General features: G+C 43.8%; 1 protein-coding gene across 7 annotated transcripts in view; it reads left to right on the forward strand.

Moving 5' to 3' along the window:
* The first annotated feature begins 192 nt into the window (after positions 1–192).
* Positions 193–16,860, forward strand: part of TLK2 (tousled like kinase 2) — a 36,023-nt gene continuing 19,355 nt past the window's right edge. The window contains exons 1-9 of one of the 7 annotated variants that reach the window (XM_088655105.1): positions 268–894; positions 5,595–5,677; positions 7,613–7,689; positions 9,764–9,835; positions 10,306–10,375; positions 12,251–12,294; positions 12,639–12,734; positions 13,849–14,016; positions 15,879–15,974. In XM_088655105.1, the coding sequence (XP_088511231.1) occupies positions 7,678–7,689; positions 9,764–9,835; positions 10,306–10,375; positions 12,251–12,294; positions 12,639–12,734; positions 13,849–14,016; positions 15,879–15,974 (558 nt within the window). In that variant the 5' untranslated portion in view covers positions 268–894; positions 5,595–5,677; positions 7,613–7,677. Of the gene's footprint in view, positions 1,180–5,594; positions 5,678–7,612; positions 7,690–9,763; positions 9,836–10,305; positions 10,376–12,250; positions 12,295–12,638; positions 12,735–13,848; positions 14,017–15,878; positions 15,975–16,860 lie in introns of all 7 variants that reach the window. The other 6 variants (XM_088655104.1, XM_035134821.3, XM_035134822.3 and 3 more) reach the window with 6 other exon arrangements.

Raw genomic sequence — 16,860 nt, forward strand, 5'->3', positions numbered from 1 at the left:
TTTTAAAAGCCACATGCAATGCAATGCAACCCGGGCCCTCCCATCGCCCCACCCCGAGGTTTTTAGCACCTCCTTGCACTGACCTCTCCCCTCCCCCCAACCTTTTTCTCACCACCACCGACTCAACCCCCCCCCCACCGCCCCACCTCGCGCACCCGCACACCAACCTCCCACCCGTGCAAATCTCGCGAGACAACACGTGCTTTCACAAGTGGTTCCCCCACACACACCTCTTCTCCTTGCACCAATCGATCCGGGGGCTGGGCTTAAAAAAAAAAGCCTAAGTAAAGGGGGCGGGGGGAGAAAGGGGTGTATAGGCGAGAGCTGGGGGGGGGGAGAAAAAGTGAAATGTGGGGGGCTGCCCCGCCCCCATTGATCGCAACTTGCAACCAACCCCCCCCCACCTGAATAGCATTTTTTGGGGTAAACGCCCCCCCTTCCCACCCACCCATCCCTAATCCCTTCCTCGGGGGAAAAAGAGGAGGAGGAGGTGGAGAGCCCCAACCCTCTCGGGAACGAGGCTACCTTTGCCGGGCGGGGAGCCTACGCGAGGCCGGGGATTTTACGGCCTGCCTGCTCGCTTCTCTCCCTTCTCGGTCTCCGCCGAGAGGGCGCAGGAGGAGCAGTTGCTCTCTCCCACGGCCACCTTCCTCCGGTGATCCCTCCTTCTCCATCTCCCCGTCTTCTCCTTGGGGCAAAAAAGGGCCCTGCAACCAGGAGCGAAGCCCAGCCGAGCCGCCGCCAGAGGTGAGAGAGACCGCGCGTCCCGGGCATCCCTGGTCTCGGACGGGCGCTGCGGGAAGAGAGAGGCTCGCTTCTCCCCCGCCGGCCTTCCATCTAGGCCGGGGCCGGCAGGCGAGCGGGAGACCAGGCGAACAGGCCGGCCTTCCCCTGGTAGGCCTAAGGAGGGTCGGGGAAGAGGTGCGCGTCCCTCCGTAGCTGCGGCGGCGGCGCTTTCCGAGGGAGGGGTAGGTAGGCCTTGCAGCTGGGACTTCTCCTTCACCCCCAGCTCCGTTGTCGTTACGCTTGGTGACATATTTTTTTTGGAGGAGGGGGTCCACAGTCTGTGTAGGCCTCGCCTCCCCCCGTCCTATCTGTTGCTATAGCAACGCCGCGGAGGAAGGGCGAGTGCGCCCCCCCCCGTGTCCCAACCTCGGGAAAGGGGCCCGGGTTACTATGGTAACGTTGTGGGGGGGATGGACCCATACATGGGCTGTGTGGGAGGGGGGAGACCCCCCTCATAATACTGTGGGGTGGTTTTAATTGGGGTGACGTGTGTGTGTGTTTTTTTGGGGGGGAGGGAGAGGTAACGCGCGTGGTGGCCGTTCTCTCGTGTAGGCCTCGAGACTGGCCTACGTTGCCTAATTAGAAGTTGCAAGCCCAGTGGGGGCTTAAAATAAGGGCGAGCTGTGGGGGGGGGGCGAGCGCGCCCGGGCTGTTGCTATGGGAACGTTCTGGTCGGTTGGGGGGGGCGGAAGAGCCTCCTTCCCTCTCGCGTGCTGGGGGTGGGGTGGGGGCTCCGTTGCCTTGGTAACCTCCCGTGGTTGGGAGAGGGTCGCGCCCACCCGTGTCAGTGAACGGGGCGCGGTGGGGTAGGTAGGTGGGTGGATAGGTTGCCGGGCCTAGAGGTCTCAGGTACCGAGCCTCCTTGGGCCTAGTTGTGAGGGGATTTGTTTTGTTTTCCGGTCAAGGGGAGAGTGAGATGTCAGCGGCCTCTGGGGACGGCAGGCCCCCACGGGTGGGAGTCGCCACATCTGGAAGTGTGGATAGGGGTTGTTACTGCTTTAAAAAAAATAAATATAAAAGGGGGGTTAGCAGGGGTTAAACAAGGGGTTCTGTTCTGTCACTCCCCATTGGAGTAAAAGAGGTGGTCCCCATCCCATAAGTACAAGTGGGTAGGCTTGGAGTAAGGGGATGGATGCTTGCCTGGGTGGAGAACACTTATGCAGTGGGTGGGGAGAGTCATTGGCTCCTGTTTTAACTACAGTATTGTAAATTCCAACAAGGTGGTGGTCTCGGGTCCTAAGCTGTAGGGCCATCTCTTGAGAAGTCAAGGATAAAGCGAGCGGGATTGGAGGTTACAAAGTGAAATAAATGTGTTCGCTGGAATAGGAAGAAATAGAAGTCGGGGGGGCACTCAATTGAGGGACATTATGTATTCGTTTATCATTTCATATAATGCCATGAAACTGAACAGTTTGTTTGCTTTATCGTCATTCCGCACACATACATGCTTGAGAGATGCTCAATTCCCACTTCAGGGAATTTAACATGCCTTGAGGGGAAAGTGATCAGAAGTCTGTTTAAAACATGCACAAATGCCTTTCTCGGATGCCCGCCCACTTTAGGGGTTCAGAGGTCCCTAAGGTGACAAACCCACCTTTGTTTGGCTGCTTTAAACTTGAATGCTTTTAATCATTATGAATGCTTCATTATCTTCCCAGCTGGCTCTTTTTGTAGCTTATTGAGTTGTTTTAGAAGTCTTGTTGGGGGATTTTGGAATGTTTGTAAGCATACTCAATTGCAACCATTTTCTTCCTTTTAATAGATACTATGATAAAAAAAAATAAGCCAATTTGGATGTCCCATCACTTGCACTGATATGTATATTTCAAAGTAAAGTGTGGCTAAGGGTGTAGCCATATGGTCACATTGTTGACATGTTCTTCAGACTATCACCACAACACTACAGCATTGCTGTCTTATTTATTTGTTATAAGTCAAAGATGGGGAACCTGTGGCCATCCATATGTTGTTGGACTTCAGTGGAGTTGTCCATCAGCCCTAGCCAGCATACCAGTACGGTAGTTAGAGATGATGGAAGTTGTAGTGCAACAATATCTGGAAGGCCATAGGTTCTACACCCTCGCTATAAATATATACAGTAACTAGCCTTTCCATTTAAAACAATTTCAGTGGTTGATAGCATGATAACAAGACTATCTGCTAAAAGGAGGTAGCAGATAAACAGATAGCAAATAAAATGTTAAAGAGAGATGGGGAAATGAGGTTCCCTGGGAAGGGAGTTTCAAAATCTGGGTGCAGCTGTATCCCAGCCAAACACAACTGTGATGTTGGCAGAATTCAGAAGAGAGTCTCCCCAAAATATCTTAATGAGCAGGAGAAAGCAGTCCTTTAAGTATCCTGGCTGCTGTTGAAAACTCCCTGACAAGTGATTTTTTAAAATTCCGCTGGATGCTTTTTCTTCTGCTGCAGTCTTCTAGAAAAGTGATAATGGGGAAAAAATGGAGAGCAAACAGAACAACTGATGTGAAGTCAGTAGCTGGTTTCCCACCCTTCCTCTTTCTAAAGGGAATTGGTGGTCTTCAGGAATGTTCCTTCTAAGCATGTGCTAGAGGTCCAGAGTGATTCAGTGTTTTAATGTTTAGTTGGGGAAATGAAAGTGAATAAATAGTTCTGGAAACAATGCCTTTGGAAAAGTGTGAGTCATAGGGTCAGGTGCACTTTGCTTTTCTACTGTTCTGTCAATCAGTTATTAAATAATTACTCCGTTTAGGGGATATAACACTACCTGAACCCTACCGGTAGTCTAGGGTTAGGGGAACTGGCCTGGCCTCTTTCAGGGCTTGCACTTTTCTCCTCCTATCCTTTTACACAACCACAAAAAAGCAGATTGGAAGTTTCTGCTTTGGCATTGTATATGAACCCTAAACTATGGTTAACTTTAACTATGCTTTGTGGAAACAAGCCATCTATATAAACTATGGCATGATGTTGGGTTTTTTCCTTTTACCATATTTAAGATTAAACATAGATTCTTTTTAATTATAGTTTAGTATTGCATCGGAGCCAGCCTGAAATGTTTCAGGAACTCCCAAGAACTCTTGCTATACACATGATAGTTCTGTTGGTAGAGCATGAGACCTTTAATTTCAGGGTCGTGGGTTTGAGCCCCGTATTGGGCAAAAGATTCCTGAATTGCAGGGGTGTTGCACTAGATGACCCTCGTGGTCCCTTCCAACGCTACGGTTCTATGATCTGACCCATGTTGTGGCCTCTCTTTCTGTTTTAGTGTTTGGTTGTGTACCCTTCACGGGTCAAGCTCATGGTAAATTTGTCTGGGAAGATGTTAAAGGGAATTGAAAAGAAAATATACCTTTTCCCTTTGTTATCCATAAATGTTTTCATTTCTGTGGTATTTTTAGCGTAACTTTTGAGGGGTTGGTCTAGAAATTGCAGGGTGGAAGAATGCATGGTCAAGGATCTACCTCTGCACTGAGGAAATGACTGTTTTGTCTGCGAATGCATATGTATTATCTCATGACTTTCGTAAACGGGAATGAAATATTTTATTAGCTATATTTACTAGTTAGGTTGACAGTGAACTTTTTGAAACACAATACATTTGTTTCATTGTTTGACTTTATTGTTTGTGTGGATGTTTAATTGTTTATAATGGACCAGATATTGTTAACCAACTTCAGAGGGAAGTGACTAAGAGTGGCTTCACATGAAAACAGAGGAGAACCCATCAGCAAACTGAAGAATTGTGCCAAACTGATAAAGGACCAGAATCTCCCAAGATACAATATTCATAGGAAAATAGGGTTCCAATATATTTAGAGTCATAGGTTGGTTGTCAAACGCCTTGGAACTCATACGTTTCGGCTTCTGAACAATTGAAAACCGGAAGTGAGTGTTCCAGTTTTCCAACGATTTTTGGAAGCCAAACGTCCGGCATGGCTTCTGCGGCTTCCGATTATCGGAAGCTGTTTCTTGGTTTTCGAATGGTTCTGGGAGTTGAACGGACTCCTGGAGAGCATTCTGTTCGAAAACCAAGGTACGACTGTATATGGAATAGAAAGTCCAGCCCCGTGTCCTGTTCTCCATTAGTGATTTGATGTGAAATGTGGTTAATGAAGGGAGATTGTCAGTACTTTTGAGCTGCCAGTGTGTGATTTGCAAATGCAGTATCCTCAGTGTTCTTTTGCTCTTCATAGGAAAGCATGGGATAGCAACAACTTGTTTCTCAGAATGAGGAATATATTAGGGTCAAACAGGTCCTTCAGAAATGAACATACCCAGTCCTGTATGTGTGATATGGGACTGAAGCAATTCTCAGCATGTTAGCATTTGCCTTTTCTCTTTTTAGGAGTAGTGAATTGTTACGCATTTTCCCTTACAATCTCAGCTTCTTGATTCCTGAAGATCTTATGTGGTTTCTCCTAATGATACTGTATTATGTTAAAAATGCTTGTTCCACAGACATTTACTAGGGTGAGGGAGAAAGGAATTTTGGGTATCCAAACTGATCCAGGTGGAGAAGGATAATTAAATCACATTCACTTGTGCATAGTAAGGGAAGAGTAGTAGTTACCAGTAGTTCATACACAAAGAAACCACCCAACAATGTCGGGGAATTATTTTATTGGAGAACTCTTACCCACAGTTCCGGTTATAGTGACACCATTTAAAACAACAGTGTTGTATCACCATATACCCCTTTATGTTTGATTGGTTAATGCTATTAATGTTTCCTTATATTCATGTTTTGACTTCAACCCAACAATGGCAAGCTTTAATTATTTCTGCATTGGATACTTATACACTGTGTTGTCTATCATTGTTGGCAGAGATGATGGAAGAATTGCATAGCCTGGACCCACGACGGCAGGAACTGTTGGAGGCCAGGTTCACTGGAGCTGGCGTTGCAAAGGTTGGTATCAGCACAGCTCACTGACCAAAAGCATGTGCATACTCAGTAACATTTCATTTGATGCTTGGTGGACTTCTAATAATCTAGAGTGTCAACTTTTGGCTTGCCGTGATGGGGATGGAGAACATTGCTGAAGCAAAATGTATGTATGACCTCTAAATGTTCAGAATCAAACATTCTTTGAAAATAACCCCGTGTTTCATAACCTCTGCAGCTTGTTTTGGAGTTGATGTGAAAAGTTCATAATATATGAGCAGTGAGAAGTTGAATGTTTTTTATCAGTTGACTCACACAATGCTAGACATTCCTATAACTAAAGTTTCTTTTCTGTCCTAATATCAAGTATCTGCTTTTGGTAACTTCTTTCATTCTTGATTTTAAATCCCACATCAATGCTGATGGCATTCTCTTCCGCCAGCTATCTCCAGTTCTCTCAGGTTTCTTCTGTTTTCACTAGCATATCATAACATCATCCAAACTAAATGTTCAAGACTGAATTGCTCTGTGCTCCATTTTATTTTTATGGATGGAGTTGCATGTTGAATTGGTTGCAAATATGGGATCCTGACATTCTTGGGATTCTTAGAAAAACAGTTTGTAGCCCTCAGCGACAATAACAACTATAATTGGTTTTTTAAGTGCCTTAGGTTTTATAGGTGCTTCAGAAAGATTCAAAAACTACAACCCCTGCTCTTAGTCTTATAGTATAATGCAATACAAAATAAAAGGAAGAGGCAACAACAAAATAAAAGGTAAACTGGCACCAGTTCTTCATAGTTCTAAATTCTTACATTAGATACAGATTTGTTGTTGTTTAGTTGTTTAGTCATGTCTGACTCTTCGTGACCCCATGGACCATGGACCAGAACACGCCAGGCACTCTGGTCTTCCACTGCCTCCCGCAGTTTGGTCAGACTCATATTCGTAGCTTCGAGAACACTGTCCAACCATCTCGTCCTCTGTCTTCCCCTTCTCCTTGTGCCCTCAATCTTTCCCAGCATCAGGGTCTTTTCCAGGGAGTCTTCTCTTCTCATGAGGTGTCCAAAGTATTGGAGCCTCAGCTTCAGGAACTGTCCATCCAGTGAGGACTCAGGGCTGATTTCCTTTAGAATGGATAGGTTTGATCTTCTTGCAGTCCATGGGACTCTCAAGAGTCTCCTCCAGCACCATAATTCAAAAGCATACAGATTATATAAATGCAAGTGTGGGTGAAAGGTGAGTCATAACTAAATTAGATTCATTGATATCCGTGGGGCTAATCTGAGTAGGATTTACTTGAATGCAACCCCTTGCTATCTGTGTGCTTATCCATGACAGCTGCTGCTCACCCTAGGCAGGTAGCAAATAAGTCTGTGGTACATAGTTCCCATCACAGACATGTTGCTAGCCTGCCAATAATAGACTGGAGCAGGCATAGGCAAACTCGGCCCTCCAGATGTTTTGAGACTACAGTTCCCATCATCCCTGACCACTGGTCCTGATAGCTAGGGATGATGGGAGTTGTAGTCTCAAAACATATGGAGGGATGAGTTTGCCTACGCCTGGATGGGAGGATTGTTGAAACAAAGTTTTCGTAGACCGTATTTGATTTGGAACTGTCATCACTCGCTTTGGGTTTCATTAAGTTTGATTTTATGTGCAGCCAAGTTTAGCGTATTCATTTTTGATCCATTAAATCTTGTCATGAGCTTATCATTTGGCTGTGCAGTATTTCAAGAAGTTTTTTTTTTAAGCTTGCGTCTTGGGCTTTCTTAGTGAAAACATTTGGGGAATTAATAAAATGAGACACCCCCAATCCAAAAGAAAAAGAAAACAGCTGGGAATTGGGGGACAATCAGTGTTGTCATGCAGTTTTGGTTCACACGACTGCAATGAAGGTGGAATTGGCAACGCCTCCTTGCCTCTTTGAGGGACAGTTTCTTATCTTAATTTTAGGTCTAATTTTGAGGTCCAGGTTGCTCCACTTCAAAGAAAGAAAGAAAAAGATTCCAATTCCCAAGATGGCTAAAATGGTACTACTTTGGTATTTTATTAATAATAATGGTGTATACATTTTGTTGTTAATATTTCAACTTATTAGTTGCTTGACAATAAAAAGTCTCCAAGCAATTTACAAAATGAGAAAGCAAAATGCAAAGCATAAAATCAGAAAAAGAGCAGTGCATTGCAGTAAAAACCATACAATACAAACAAATCCAACAGAGCATCAGCAAAAACCGTACCATCAATAGACAGCAGTATCATCCTTATTTGCCAAGTAGCTGGGAGTAGAGAGATTTTACCTGGAGCTGGAAGGGTGTTAATGATGCCACCAGGTGAGCATCACTAGCAAATGTTGTACTTAACAGAAATCAACCTAGCCACTGTGTGTGTTTTGGAGCTTCATGTTCCTTTATGTAGTTATTCTAAACTTCTTCAAGGGAAATATGATGTACTAAATCCCCCACTTTCTTTCAAAGATCTCATTGCTGCTGGTTCATGTGTATAGTCTCTCAAGTCTGTCTTTGTAAATCTTCTGCTTTTAGTCTGTGCACTGACTTGCATGTCAACATTAATCTTACTTTAACAATTAAATTTGCCAGCCAGTTCCATCTGAGACTCCCAAATGTAAAACATTCCCACAGGCATTACAAAGGTATTATGGGAAAACTTCATGTTATTAAAAATACACAAATTGTTGTTAAAAGACAGATAAGTCCACCATCTTTTGAAGACTTTTTTGAATGAATAGGATATGGTTGGTGAGATAAGCTTTTATGTGTGAACTGAAAGGGAACTTAGGGAGAACTAGCCCTATTTGTTGAGCCTAGCCTTTTCCCTGGTGTATTAATCTGCAAGAATTTTTTTGTTAGTTATGTGAGGCCCTCATCTTACATCTGAAGTACCATAACATAGTCAAGACACCTGAGTAGAATTTAAGGCCAAAATATTCATGTGTGTTTTTCTGCAACCAGAAGGACATTTTTATTCAGTGCTTGGGCATCTGGTGCAGTTCTACAGTTTGTTGCGTAATTGTAGACAATTCTTCCTTGTATATAAAGATAGGAATTGGCACTTAGGCGAGAATATTCCTGTTGCTTGAGACTCCTGTTGGTAATGGGAGACATAGGTATTTATACTCTGATGGCTACCCAGAGATTAAGGTTTTTCGTTTTCCCAGGACCACTGCAGGGTCCTTCAATTTTTGCATCTCTATTCTCAACATAGATATAATAGGCATGCCACCTTCCTGTTTGGTGTACTGTTTGATCTTTTCCTTTTAAATGATTTTATTTTTTTATTTTAATATCGTATAATTATTGCATGGTTGTAACCCATCCTGCAATCTTGTAGTAAAGGGTGGGCAAGAAATCTGTTTAAATAAATAACACCCTTCCCCACGAGGAACAGATGGCAGTGGTGCCCAACATAATGTCAGGATGCAAGTGTCTTGTGTCACCAGTGCTTTTACATCAGTTTTTACAGGTTTAACCAAGTAAATGCAACTTTTGTTTCATCCTAAGCTTATACCATAGGGAGGCAAACTAAAGCCCGGGGGCCGGATCCAGCCCAATCGCCTTCTAAATCTGCCCCGCAGACAGACAGGGAATCAGCGTGTTTTTACATGAGTAGAATGTGCCCTTTTATTTAAAATGCACCTCTGGGTTATTTGTGGGGCATAGGAATATATAGTCCAGCCCCCCACAAGGTCTGAGGGACAGTGGACCAGCTGCCTGCTGAAAAAGTTTGCTGACCCCTGGCTTATAGTCTTCGGTTCAGGTGGTAGGTACCCTGGAAATACTTTTTGCATCCACACATGCAAAGAAACCAGGAGCTAGTTAGCACCAACAGAATTATCTGTGATAGGTTTTGGCACTGTGCTGTCCGGCATCAGAATTGAGATTTTGTAAATGCACCAAAGAAAGAGACGATTACTTTAATTTCTCATTTGTAGACACTTCATTGCATTGAAAAGGGACGCAACAAGTCCGTGTGTGTGTGTGTGTGTGTGTGTGTGTGTGTGTGTGTGTGTTATGCTTTTCTGTGGGGTTATAACAATCTTCAGCATATTTAAGTATACTTTTGCTTTTTTGTCTATTTCACCAGGGGCCCCTGAACAGTGAATCTTCTAATCAGAGTTTGTGCAGTGTGGGCTCACTAAGTGACAAGGAGCTGGAAGTAAGTGAACCTGGTGTTTACTGGAAAGCCTGTCCTGGGGTCAAACCAGAAGTTACCTGATTACTGTCAACTATGTGAAAATAGTCAGGGTTCCATTCCAGCAGGAGAAAATAGGCCACCTTTTGGACTCTCTAATTCCCTGCTATGCAAATACAGTAGCCTCAACAAAACAAAACTCGAACAATTTAGCCCTCGGGAAGGTGCAAGGCAGTGATCTTAACTCTCAAGTGCCTTACAGTCTTCCTTAATGGAGATAATTCATTTTTGGTGTAATACTTGTTGTTAGTGGGGGTGCAGTGGTCACTGATTTCATGTTCCACGGTTGCATTTAAAAGTATTAAAGAGAGGAAACATAACCCTATGTATTTACAAACTGAGAAGTCTGCCAGGGCGTTTTGAATTTCTTAGTGTGCTTTGATGCTGAGATATCTGCAGAAATTGATTTGGGATTTGCTTTTCTCCCCCTTAAGACTCCAGAAAAAAAACAGAATGACCAGCGCAACAGGAAGAGGAAAGGGGAATCCTTTGAGACCAACCAAGGTAAGCTGTGCTTTAGGCCCCCCAATTAGGATCTCCAAACATTCAGTAATGAGCACGGTTGTTTGAGAATTCTATTTTCCCTTGATATCATTGAGTCTGACTCAAGGGTGTATAGGGCAACTTGTTATGATCTTGAGCTTTGAGCAGCACCCTTCCCTTCAGGGAAAATTTGCCATCTGCATTATAGGACAAACATTTTTAGCCCTGCAGCAGTCTTATTGCAACGTTCACCTGCATCTGTTTCACTACATGCACATGCCACATTTGGGCATGTTTTTCCAATGGCTGCTTGGCAAAGATAGTCACTTGCAGTGATCACACATCTCTTATCACACATGATTTTCACAAAACTTGAGGCACCGAAGTACTTCCATGTAAAAATAATAATAATAGTTTAAATAGCCCTTAGGAATCCATCAGAAGTTGGTATATTGGAGAATGTAGACCTAAATTGTGAGGAAGAGTAAAAAAAAAATTCCTTTTTGATGCTTCCTCTCTTAAGTGGTCGTTTTTGGTGTTGACAAAGAGCATCCAGAAGTACCTAATCCCAAGAATCATATGGATCAATCTTTGCATAGTCTGGAATTGTGGCCCATACTGATGACACTTCCTTCTCTGGCCCCATAATGGTTGCTCCTTATCCACCCACTTCTACCGTGCCCACTGGCGGAGGAAGAGAAGTGCAGGGGGAGCACACCGCCCCTGGCAGCGCGATCCTGGCAGGGTGCCATCATGGCTGCCTCCACGCCTGTGCTGGGTGCCGCGCCCCGCCTGCTCTCCGCCCCCCCAGTGCCAGAGCATGAAGCTCCGCCACTGACCGTGCCTTCCCCCATCCATCCTCAATTTCTTTTCTGTCCCACTTCCAAGAACCTTTGCACTCATGCACACACATCCTTTGAGCTCTTGTCAGTTCTACCTCTGTTGCCACTTGCTCCTTTTGCTGTTCTGTGTGTGCTCACATGCACACACGTCTTTCTCCTTTTCTCCAACATGCTTTTGGGGGATGGACAGAGAATCTTTGAGAATAAGTGTTGCATTTCAGATAGTCCTTGGTAAACATCCCCGAACTGTGTCATTTCAGAGGTTGGTCCTAATTGGTATTTATTCTGCATCAACACAGAAGCTCCTATTCTAGTCCACCACTCTGACACACACCATCTGAAGTGTGAGGAAGGAGTCCTCCTAAAACAGGCATCCCCAAATTTTGGCCGTCCAGATGTTTTGGCCTACAACTCCCATCTTCCCTGACCACTGGTCCTGTTAGCTAGGGATCATGGGAGTTGTAGGCCAAAACATCTGGAGGGGCCGCAGTTTGGGGATGCCTGTCCTAAAATGTAGCTGTCATTTACATGGAAAGTACATGCACAATCCTCACTTAAAGAAGGAAGCCAGCTGTGCAGGATCCTCCCCCCCCCCCAACAAAAAACGTCAACAGTCTTACATGTTAAGAGGAGCACAATGCTACAGCACATGGATAGCTGAGTCTGGAAATTCTTTTATACAGTGGTGCCTTGCAAGACAAATTTAATTCGTTCCGCGAGTCAATTTGTTTTGCGAAAAATTCGTCTTGCGAATTTCTTTTTTTGCCCATAGGAACGCATTAATTAAATTTCAATGCATTCCTATGGGAAACCGTGATTCGCAAGACGAATTTTTCGCAAAACGAATTCGTCCTGTGAGTCACCATTTTCTTGCGAAAAATTCGTATTACAGGGCATTCGTCTTGCGAGGTACCACTGTAATAAACAGGCACATCCATAATCTTTGGTACTACCCAGTTTCCTTCTTATCTCAAAACCAAGACAATTAAACCCTCAAGCATGAGAGTATTTTGATTTTGAAGGCTTAATACCACCTGTGTTTTTCCCCTTCCAGGCAAAGTCACTCCAAGGGGACATAAAATTAGTGATTATTTTGAGGTAAGCCAGTTTTACATGTAACTTTTCAGAAAACGATGTCCTTGCAAATTCTTTCCATGTTGGTTAGAGACAGTGATTCTTCTAAATAATATGTAAACATCTAAGAGAGGGAGGCCCTTGCAGTTAAATGGCTAAATTTTCTAGGGAACTGTCTTCTTTATATTTTTTAAATAGTTTTAAGGCAAAAAAAACCCCCAGATCTTAATTGTGGTTGTTCCCTTGTGTGCATAGTTTTCTGTGCCCCAGTTTCTTTGCACCTGTGCAGTGTGCTTTGCTCTGTGAAACTTTCACAGTGTTCCCATGAGCTTACTGGTCTATTTTTTTTTGTCCCCTCCAAATTTTAGTTTGCTGGGGGAAGCGGTCCAGGAACAAGTCCTGGAAGAAGCGTGCCACCTGTTGCACGATCATCGCCACAGCATTCCTTATCAAATCCTTTACCTGTAAGTATTCTTGAAGGGACAGAATGTGGGTTTTTTTGAGTAATGTGGCACCCTGAAAAGGGTATCATTTCTGTGGTTTTTTTTAATTAAAGCTCATTTTGAACTTTAAATTCAAGCAACGTTTACAGACCTAATAGGTGGTGGTTCAGAAGTTCTTGATGGTAATGCAAAGCTCCCAGGGTTCAGGTGGTGGGATCTGAACGCTCTCCTTAACAGTCCCTCTATCTGAATTCTTACTCCCTCTGTCTTTGCTGTCTGTTTAACCCAGTGTTGGGCTCTGTTTGATTAAGGTGTGTGTGCAGTAGCTAGGCAGCAGCTAAACTTCAAAGGAGGAGGCTCATACATACGAATGAGATGTGGCAGGAACTATATTTCTAAAAGAGTGAAGGCCAATCAAAAGTTGGAAACCACCATGACTCAACATTTCAAGGGCATAGGGCAAGATAGAAATCTTCTTAGCACTGCATTTCCTTCTCTTGCCCATGTAAGATTTAATGGCAGGGTCTATTATCCATTGCTGTAAATAACTACACAGAAATGACGAGTGTGTCCACCTATGTGTGTGATTTTCTCATCAGGTAGCTTGAGCTAGAAGTACCATTACTAATCCTAGGACAAATAATTTAACAAAGAGGTTTGGTCTGGCCACATCACCATACCTTTCCGTGTCTTTGCAGTTTTTTTAAAGGATTCTAAATTGCTCAGGTTAAGAACGGGCTTCCAGAACGAATTAAGCTCTTAACCAGAGGTACCACTGTACATGACTGTGGTGTAGCATTTGGAGGAGAGGTGGTTGGGAAGGCTGTGAGTCTGAGGCTCGGTACTTTTCTTCCACCTAATACCATAGGTTTCCATTGTGCCCAAAAAGGTGCAAAGGCATCAGGGACTGTGTCTTTTATTTGCCTAGTAGTAATGGGGCTGCTTTTGGTAGCTAGATCACACACACACACACACACACACACACGCTTCCTCGCTCCCTCACATTGCTTCTCCTTGCTTTTTCCAAGCTGCCGTATTTACTAATGCATGGATCAGATTTGTTATCTATGACCCTACCTCGCCATCCTTCTTTTCTCTTCAAAGTATCTTGTGGTTTTCTTTAAATGTATTACAGCGGCGAATGGAGCAGCCGCTTTACGGGGTAGACAACAGCGCAGCCAAGGAACTGCAGGAGGATCACTCTGCTCTGCCAACGCTGGTGTCGGCGATGCTGGCGAAACAGCGGCTAGAGGGCGAGCAGCTGGCCCAGAGGGGTGCAAGCCTCTGTTTTCCATTTTCTTCGGTGAGCAAGGTCTTAATGGCCACACTCAAGGGGGTGTGAATGGGTCTGACATGGGTGGATAGCATCCAATCTCCCGCCCCACATCTGTATGGCCCCCTTATTAGAATCTCAGTTTTCTTTCTTTTTCTTCAAATTCTAGTCCTCAGTGGTTGCAGCTTGTGACAGCAAAAATAGCCAAAGGTTTTAGCTTTTCTTTTTTTCTTTAGGAAGTATTCTTCCCCCAAACCCTACTTTATTGACCCCACCTTGAGGTACTCCGTTCTCTGGGGCCTCTTCTCCCTCCCATTTTCCTTGCTTTACATCTCTCCCATCCCTCCATGGTGATGAAATGGAGCTGCCCATTTCAAATTATCATGTTCTAAATGGAACACAAATTGAAGTTTAGAGAATTACAGCTTTTCCAGTTCTCATGATTTGAAAGACTAATATACTAAAAAAAAAATCGTTTTTTAATGGTTTCAATTTCAAGATAGGGTAGTTCTTTCGCAGCAGTAGCTCAGTGGCCATCACATGTAAGTTCGGCATGTTGATTAAACTAGTAAGTAGCAACTAAAATGGGCAAAATGGCATTGTGACGTGCTTCCAAGGTAGCTCTTGGCTTTGAACAAGTTGTGTACTCCTTTGCTCTGACAATTACTTCTTCAGGTTGTGAAATGTGACCTAATCTTATTTAGAAGACCACGTGCTTCAACTTTAAAATGTTTATTTCTCATGATTCACACACCCCTCTTTTCTGCAGTGTCTCCTAAGATTCCACATTGAAATGCATCCATAGAAAGAATCTGTCAGCTTGTACATGCTTATTAATTGCAAAGCAAATTGCATTTCTAGGGTTGTCATTCGAGCTTCTTAGCTCCAACAGCTAAATCTTTGTGTCACTGCCCCAGACCCCAGGCATTTGCCAAAGAAATGCATTCAACACTTTACAAACAATTCATTTTCTTAAAAGCATTTTGGCTCTTTTCCTGGAAATGATCTCTAATGTGCTTTTTAAATCATCTTAACTGTAGGTTGGGTCCAGATGTAGCTAGTTGTTCATTTTGTCCCATTGCAATCAAGGGGATTTAATTAGTCATGACTAGCTTATCCCATTGATTTAATGGAAAGAAAGTGTGACTTAATGTGGACCTAGCCCTATGCATGTGATCAGACAGTCTTTTAAACATAAGAACATAAAAAGAGTCTGCTAGGTCAGGCCAGTGACCAGCGTCCTATTCTCACAGTGGCTGAACAGATGCCTGTGGGAAACCAGCAAGCAGGTTTCAAGCACAAGAGCAGTCTTCCCAACTGGTATTCGGTAGCATTGCTGCCTCCAACAGTGGAGACCATAGCCATCATGGGAAGAAGCCATTGATAGGCCTATCCTCCATGAATTTGTCTAATCCTCTTCTAAAGTTGGTGGCCATCACTGCCTCCTGTGGGAACTGCATTGTGTAAAGAAGTACTTTCTTTTATCTGTCCTGAATCTTCCAACATTCACCTTTATTGGATGTCCACAAGTTCTAGCCTTACGAGAGAGGGAGGAAAAATTTTCTCTGTCCACTTTCTCCATGGCATGCATAGCTTTATAAACTTCTTCTCTTACTCGCCTTTTATGTAAAATAAGAAATCCCAAACACAGCTACCTTTCTTCATAGGGAAGGAACCTGCAGCACCCTGGCTCTATCGCTGCCAATGATAATTCTATTTTCCTTGGAAATATGAAACCTGCTGCCTAACAGAATTGACAGCACTCAACTAGGCAAGATAAGATTGCTTTCTTTAACCTTAGGTCACAGCTGGGAAGAGTGTGTGTTTGACACGATGCTTTGCTATCCTACTAATTTACAGCCCACGTACTTCATTTACTCCTTTTCTTGCAGGCCCAGCAAAGTAGTCCTTCTTCAACGGGTTCAGGGAACACAGAGCATTCCTGCACCTCCCAAAAACAGATTTCCGTCCAGCATAAACAGACACAGGTATAAAACCGGTGAACAACATATGCTGCAATGTCTGTGTTGTATCTTGCTTGAGTCAAACACATATCATTGGAGAAATAATGGAGGGCAATGAGATAGTGACATAGCTATGCCAGAAGAAGGCTAATGTTTATTCCATTATCAATTGTTTACTTCTAAGTGCCTTCTGCCTTAGGGATATTGTTGCCTTATTCAAAACAATGTGTTTTGGTCAGCAAGTTTCCAGAGGAGATGCTATTTTTCTTGCCTCCAGCCTTCCACCATTCTTTCCCCTCCAGTGGTAGACAAAGTTGTCTTTTATTTTGCTGGTTATTTGTTTATTTTAAAATGCTGCTGTCCCCCAACCCTAACTCCTTTTGCAAAATGGGTATTCATGATCGACGCTGTCTGAACAGTTGTGAGTGCTGTGATCTGCATCTGGCATTTCCAACTGGTATAGGTTCTGCCATTCTGGAGTATGGAAGGTTGCACAAGCAGCACCATCCCCAAAAGAAAGAATCTGCCTGCACATGGGATTTCCATGTGTTCTTCAGAATTCCTAATCATAGTAAGAGGCCTCTGATCAGGGCAACCATATAAAATGATGGCTTTCAAACTTTTAGGACCCTTTCACATGAATTTTTCGGCTGAGGATCCCATTTAAATTGTAGATGAATCCGGAATGTGCAAGAAGGGGTGTCCAGCCTTTGGGGCTACACCATTGCACTGTGGAGGTGAGACAGATGCCCAGAACTCAACCTTCTGGTTATATAACGGTGGGGAAATTTGGTATTGGTGGACAAGCTGCCTTTCAGGGAAACAAGTCCCCAGATTCTGATCTTCTCATTAGAGAACCCTTCACAATAGGATCTTGTGAATCTCAGCCATGGTTTCAATTTCTAAGCTT

This window comes from Zootoca vivipara, chromosome 12, assembly GCF_965207765.1.
Source record: "Zootoca vivipara chromosome 12, rZooViv2.hap1.1, whole genome shotgun sequence".
NCBI lineage: Eukaryota > Metazoa > Chordata > Lepidosauria > Squamata > Lacertidae > Zootoca > Zootoca vivipara.